The following is a 6,991-nucleotide window of genomic DNA, read 5'->3' on the forward strand; positions in this document are numbered from 1 at the left end:
CTTTTTTTTATTGCAAATTGGGGGTTACAATGAAGGATAAAATAAATGGTATGGTAAAATACATGTTTTTGATGCAATTAGTGATAAAAGCCATGCATATTATTCTACGATTAACAATCTATGTGACTACGATGAGAAAATAACTGTGGATATGTTGGAATATTACAGTACAAGCCTTTACAGTACAATTGTATACATTACAGCGTTGTATAAAAATAGCAAATCAGGGTAGAACAACTTAATAATTCTACCACGAATTCCCATACTGATAGAAAAGGTCAGCATAGAAAGTATAGCCGGGTCCTACTTGGATTATGTAAATACACATACACACAAGCCATGGGTTATAAAAGTAAGAAAGGGTGTGAATTCTCTCCCAAAAAAGAAAAAAAAAAAAAAATCATTCTCTCATACTCACACTGCACTGGGCACTTTCAAACTTTTCCTGAGCTCCTAAACTCTCCACAAATTGGGGCAAATAATCTCTGCTAGCCAGATTGCAGCCCTTTAAGTAGGAGTTACAATTTATTGCAAAATGGTGGGAACAGATGACAATGAAGTGCACTCTGAATTAAGTTCCTTTCTGTCCTACATACAAATCATCAAATGCTCATAACTCTTATTTCTACCACCCTCTGTGATGAAACTTTGTGTTAAGCATTCTTAAAAATGACAAACATTCCTTAGAGCTGTCTGTTCTTCCTTTTCCTTTACACATGCTGTGTCTTTTTATTTGCCGCAATGCTGTTGCAGTCCTTTCTCTCTGTGACTTTTCTTGTATTGACTTTCATCACTTTCCTTCTTCTTTCCATCTTTAGCTCTCTCCTTTTCCAAAAATCCTCTCTTATAAATTATATCTTTGGTTTCCATCCTTTCATGTATAAGAGGCATTAATGCCAACCATGTTACACCTTTCCCTACCACTGCTTATTCCAAATTCTGTAGGACCTGTCATCTTCTATTCCTGTCTAACATCCTGTCTTTTTTATCCTCATTTCCTGGTGTTGACTAGTCTCTCTATCAGGGCTCTACGTGTCCTCTGTACCTCCTCTCCCAGCCTTTCAATCTCCGCTTTCAAGCGCTCGTTCTGCTCTGTCAGCTCCTGTACCTTCCTCTCGTTCTCTTGCTCTCTTTCTTTGCGACTCTTTTTGGCAGACGAGTAAGATGAGGATGTGCGCTGTGTGGAGGAGGCGAAAGAGGACAAGGCACCGTTGGCTTTCTCGCTGGTGGTCCTCTTGCGTTTTCCCAAGCGGGAGGATGGATAGACTGAAGGTGAAGAGACAGGCGAGGAGGGAGAAGAACAATTTTGAGATGGCGACTGGGAGGCTGAGGAGGAGCAGGATGGAGAATCGGGGACACAGGGCAGTTCCTCCTCACTGGCTGAAGGAGATGCAGGATGGTCATTATTAGCCTGGTGGTGTTGATGGTGGTGGTAATAATAGCCACCGCTGATCACCGCTCCGCTTGCATCCACCATTCCCACTCCTCCTTCACTCAGCAACTCAAAGAACTCTGGAGGCAGCAGGTCACTGCCACCTCCTGCCGAGCTATCTCCACTTCTCCCACTCTCAGCCTCTGCCTGCCGCTCTTCTGCAACAGCTGGACTCATGCAGGAGGAGGAAGAGGAGGAGGATGACGATGAGGTGTGATGCAGAGGCTGGGTGTTGTGGATCTCCTCTGTTGCCCTCTGGACACCTTCGCCCCACGTCTGGCTTCCGTCCGTCAGCCATGTCAGAGAACAACTCTCCAGAACATCCAGAAACTCCGGCTCCTTCTGTAAGCAAAAAATGGAAATTTCAACTCCTGTTAAAACATCAAATATTGCAGTATAAGTAAATTTCACGTCACCTAGTATGCGAATTGACCCTCCCCCCCTGCAAGACAGTAAAGCGGAACTTAAAAAAAGAAATATTAACGAAAACACAATGGACAGAAACGCTCACGCTCATCGTCGGTGTGAAAGCCATTTCGCTCTTCAAGCTACTGACCTCGGTGCATGTGGGGGCACGTGCCAGTTTTGCCCCTCCCGTGTCAGAGCCCAGAATATCCTGCAGGTCCTCATACCACGCCTCCAACTCTGCACCACACAACGGCCCCACACCAGGGGGGTACGGCGGGGGCAGGTGTAGCCACTCGGCAGTCATCTCGCCAATCAGTCGCAACGCACAGATACTCGGCCACACGGTTCACACTGGACCTGAGGGGGGCACCCATCAGACACAGAAGGGTTGGGAAAATTAGAAAAATGAAGGGGAGAGGGCAGAGTAAATTTACATCCCAATAACCCTGCCTTCTTCATTTTAGTCATCACTGTGTTGCAAACGGTTTAGTTATGTTTTGTAGGTATGCAGGGATGAAGGATGGTGTGTGTATCATAACTGAAAATGCTGCAAGAAGCCTTCATCTGTATAATTATTTAGCCCATGATAAAACAAACCAGAACAAAGTGCAGTATATTGTGTAATCCACTTAATTGTGATTTGGAATAACAGTGACACTAAGTGAGTAAATAACTGTACTGCACTAAAATTGCTGATAGAGGAATTTGAAGATTCAAAAATATGTATAAAAAAAAATTTCAATAACCAGATTCCCATGACAAAGTTAACATTAAAATGGACAATTTTATTAAACCAAAATCTGAAATTCACAAACAGGTACATTCAGAATGTGAAATATGAGAACACCAATTTACCTTTTAGAAAGTCTCTGTTAATCAAGTCTGCCAATTTGTTGGAGATAGCTTGTCCCAACAATTCTGAGAGGAGGAGAAAAAAAAAAAAAAAAAAGGTATTTGATAGGTTAGTCTTAAAAATGTGCAAAATGTATCTTCTGAAAGCTGAAATTTGCTGAGATTTCAGAATCACAAATACAATTTGCACAAATACGGACCAAGCTTGGTTTGGAAACAAAAGACACTTCAAATTAAACATTTAATAGCTGCTTTGGAAAATAATGGAAAAATAAAATGATGATAAAACAATGACATTGTCAGTAATTGTTAAAATGATCCGATAAGGATGGAGAAAATAGAATTCCTGTCACTTAAGTCTTGTAAACAAAGACCAAAATGTTCTCTACTGCGCCCCCTGCTTTCACTGGTCCTCAAAACACGTTGGGATCGATAAACAAGTGGTTAAAACCGACGAGTAAATCCTAATATTGATCTCTCCAGGTCTGACAGTCGCATCTGCTGCTTTTATTAATTGTTTATCGCTGTCCAGAATAAAAGACACCAAAAACACTAAACAGAAGCAATCATTATTACTATGATTATTGTAGACAATGCTTGTAGCTGAAACATTTCATACAAATAAGGATTTCTGCCTTACCCCTGTGATGTTGAAAAAAAATTAAAACTGTCCTTACATAGATGATGTAGCGTTGGCAGTGATGTGAATTATTACGTTAGAAAGTGATAATACAAAAATCCTCTGAAATCCACAAAACTTCCCGTTTGAGAGTGACCATACAGTCACTAAAACTTTGGTAAATAAAGAGTACAGATTATTAATTTTCTTAGAAAAATGTTATATTCCGATAATATATGTATATATATATAATATTTTATAAATTTTTTTATATTTGAATTTTTTTTTTTTTTTTTAAGTGGGGCTACATGTCCACTCTAAGCCAAGACAATTACGTCATGGAAATGTAAGTCCAGCAGGAAGACTGGGCGACACAAAAGGAAACAACACTGAAAAGAAAATAGTGGGTTTTTTTTTTTGGGGGGGTAATATAAACATATATTCATTCAGCGGTAAACGTTCACTCCGAACGGGTTTGTGTGAAAGTGTGGAAAAACAACTACAGCTGTCAAAAACAAAAGCCATTCAGTTCCGAGTCAGCAGCCCCACCAGTTACTGTCAGACGCCAAACACGGATTAGAATTAAATCTGGTGAACATGTTCAAATAACATGTCACCCTAAAAAGCCAAGAACTGGATGTCGTAGCTGCAAAATGCACAAAATTATTTCTAAAACGTGTGGCACTCTTCAGCAGTCAGAACCTCAAAACTTGCTAGCGACCAGTCCATATGAGCGTAACAATTTGGTAAACGAAGCAGACATCACATAAAAACCACTCGATGTAAATTGTGATTGATTAAGACAACTGCTATTCTAAAAATGGCACCGGGATATCTGCCAAAAACATGCATTTTTTTTTTCTTTCCAGTACACCGCACCACTTCAAGTTAAGTACCCGCTACTCCGTGAAACACCGAAAAACATCGACCAACTGCCAGCCAGAACTATTAACACGAACCTACACTTACCCTTTTTCTTTTATTCGCTCGCCTTCTCGACTGTCTTGAACTCGAATGTGGATAGTTTAGTAAAAATTGGCGATAGCTCATGTTAACCATTGTTCAGTCTTGACGTCTGAATGTGATTTTTCGGAAACTCCCGGCGGTGTTTATATTGAGGGAGCGGCCAACCGAACTATGCATGGGAAAGTAGATTCATCACAACCGAACTTCAAAGCCGCGAAGACTGACGTTCCAGGGGTCCAATCGTGATGGCGGAGTTAAGATCTTCTCCTTGACGACATCCAATGGCGTGACCCCAAATCAGCACCGAGGCGGGTAGTCTGCCGTCGTCTGAGCTGGTTGTTCTCACTCTAGCCTGTATAGTTTGTACGAGCAGCAATTGTGATGCAGTCATAAGACGGCCAGGACGAATTTGGGGCGTATGGGAGTCACATGAAAGGAATGATGCAATGCTTGGCAACCAATTTCTAGCTGGGGATAACACCAGCAGAATCAGAACATGTTTTATTAAACAGTGTTGGCTCTAACAAAAATCTAAAAATATACATATATGCATGGATGGATAACTAATGTCGAAGAATTGTTCGTTTCCGGAAAACAAAGGCTGAATCGATTTTCTCATGAATTGTTCAATTATGTTTTTATTTAAAAAAAAAAAAAAAAAAAAGTTTTATGTATCTATTTACTAATTATTTGCTCGTGGCGCTTTTATTAAATCTGTTGCCACCCGCTCGTTTTCACCTGGATTTGGTTTAGAGGTGCTCGACTAAAGTTTGTCGGTAGCACCTGACATTACACACCTCCTTTACCAAAATAATCCACGAGGGGGGACAAAAAAAAAAAAAAATAACGGTCTGGAGATGACAGTTTTCCACCGGGATGGTGTGTTCCTGGAGGACAGATGTCTTTTATTCGTCAGGTATTTGTACTATGCCACACACTCCAAGCACGCATGCACGGCGGTGTCATGTTCTCAATCATTTCATACCGCGCGCTCTGCTGCAGCTCCGCGAGATACGAAAACACGCCCGGCCGGTGGAGCGTCTGCGAAGCTGCTGGGTGGGATCCAACAGCAGACTGCCCCCCCATGTCCGGTTATATTTTCAGTTGTTACTGATGAAATTCAGCAGAATTCTCCATTAGTCCGCCTTTAAAAAAAAAAAAAAAAAAAAAAAAACTTCTATTCAATGTTATTCTCTGACAGGTCTCTTATCTTTTTTATTTTATCAGTTAACTACTGATATATTTGGCTCTTTTTTTTAATTTATTATTTATTGCAAATCACTATAAAACAAGGTTGAATCTTACAAGAACAATATAGGCTGACACATAACACCAAAACAATAATTTCATAGGCATGTTCTGAGAGATTATAGCTGATATACATTAAAAAAAACACCATTGAGCAGACATGCTATGCATATGGTGTTTATAAAATATATATATATATATATATATATATAAGGTATAGACAATTTAAATGTTAGATTTCAAATGGCATAATTCGTATTTATAGACCAACTTTAGTCCCCACCGTGTCATATTTGCCAATATATAAATACTATATTGTCAAAATAAATTTACCATTTATGGGGTTGTCCCAAACATTAAAGCATTGAGACACCATAGAAGCGATTAAGTCACTACAAACTTACTAATCAGTACCGTAGTGTTTATAGATATGTAGATGATTAAGGGAATCACTAATAGGTGAGTATTGAAATGTTAGTTTTACCATAGAAGCCGCACTTGTAGACCTATAATATCACATTACAGATATAAATATAGCCTTTGAAAGATTATTTTGTCATAAATTAGCTATATTGATGGTTCACACGGGCATTATAGATGTGTAGAACCATAGAACTGATAAAAGTCCAAATGAACTTACACCGAGGAGCATACGCACCATAAAACTCGTTAATGGAACTGTACAGTGATGTCATATGAGATTAATGCCATTAAGTTCAACGAGGTCACTTTTTCAGACACAGAGGGAGCCATATGTTATCCTATGATAGTTGTTGTGAAGAATGGAGATGGTAAACAACATCAGCGTACACCGCCACCGCCACAACAAGAACCGTAACAACAACAACAACAACAAAACCGAACCGGGTTTCACTATGCTCCACTGTCGATGCGGGCTCGTCGCCCCGCTCCTGACACTTTCCGCCCCAATCCCAAACTCAGCACACGCAACAACACAAAAAAAAAAAAAAAAAACCTGTTTTCCCATGCACGACGCAAACGCGCACGGCTCGCCATGCACAGGCCCATAGCAACAGCGCCAAGTAGCGAATAGAAAGCTCAAGTGCTGTCTCTAGGACCCGGGTTAAAGCGCTGCAGGAAGCACCGAGAACACGTCACGACTTGAGTGGCTGTTGCTGAGTAGTTCAGCGCACTTTTCTCCGCACCCCTCCCTCTCCACCCCTGCCGCCTGTTTATTTAGTCGGCCCCGTCGTCTGCGTTGTCTTCTTTATAAAACACTGTTTACAGCCCCAGATCGAGGTCCCCTCTTGTCCAGGTTTACTCTCGGAGCACCGTGACGACGAGGGTCCCCGTTTTGTAATTGACCACGTTTTTAGCTGAGACCTTTTTCACAATGAAAAAAGTGAAGACAAGAGAAAGATGCGATATGTTATAGATCATATAACATATGATATACATTGTTTATCCTTAGTTCACCTGTTGTCTTGTGTTTTTTTAATGTTTTT

At 40.5% G+C, this 6,991-nt stretch overlaps 1 protein-coding gene across 1 annotated transcript; it reads right to left on the reverse strand.

The window, feature by feature from the left end:
* Positions 1-20: 20 nt before the first annotated feature.
* ddit3 (DNA-damage-inducible transcript 3) lies at positions 21-4,445 on the reverse strand. Its single transcript, XM_040159543.1, has 4 exons — positions 4,281-4,445; positions 2,696-2,758; positions 1,989-2,197; positions 21-1,774 (listed from the first exon to the last, which is right to left on the reverse strand). The coding sequence occupies exons 3-4, from the start codon at positions 2,142-2,144 to the stop codon at positions 992-994; spliced, it is 939 nt and encodes a 312-aa protein (XP_040015477.1). The 5' UTR covers positions 2,145-2,197; positions 2,696-2,758; positions 4,281-4,445; the 3' UTR covers positions 21-991.
* Positions 4,446-6,991: the final 2,546 nt, after the last annotated feature.

The sequence above is a fragment of the Xiphias gladius genome, chromosome 21, assembly GCF_016859285.1.
Source record: "Xiphias gladius isolate SHS-SW01 ecotype Sanya breed wild chromosome 21, ASM1685928v1, whole genome shotgun sequence".
NCBI classification, from domain to species: Eukaryota; Metazoa; Chordata; class Actinopteri; order Istiophoriformes; family Xiphiidae; genus Xiphias; species Xiphias gladius.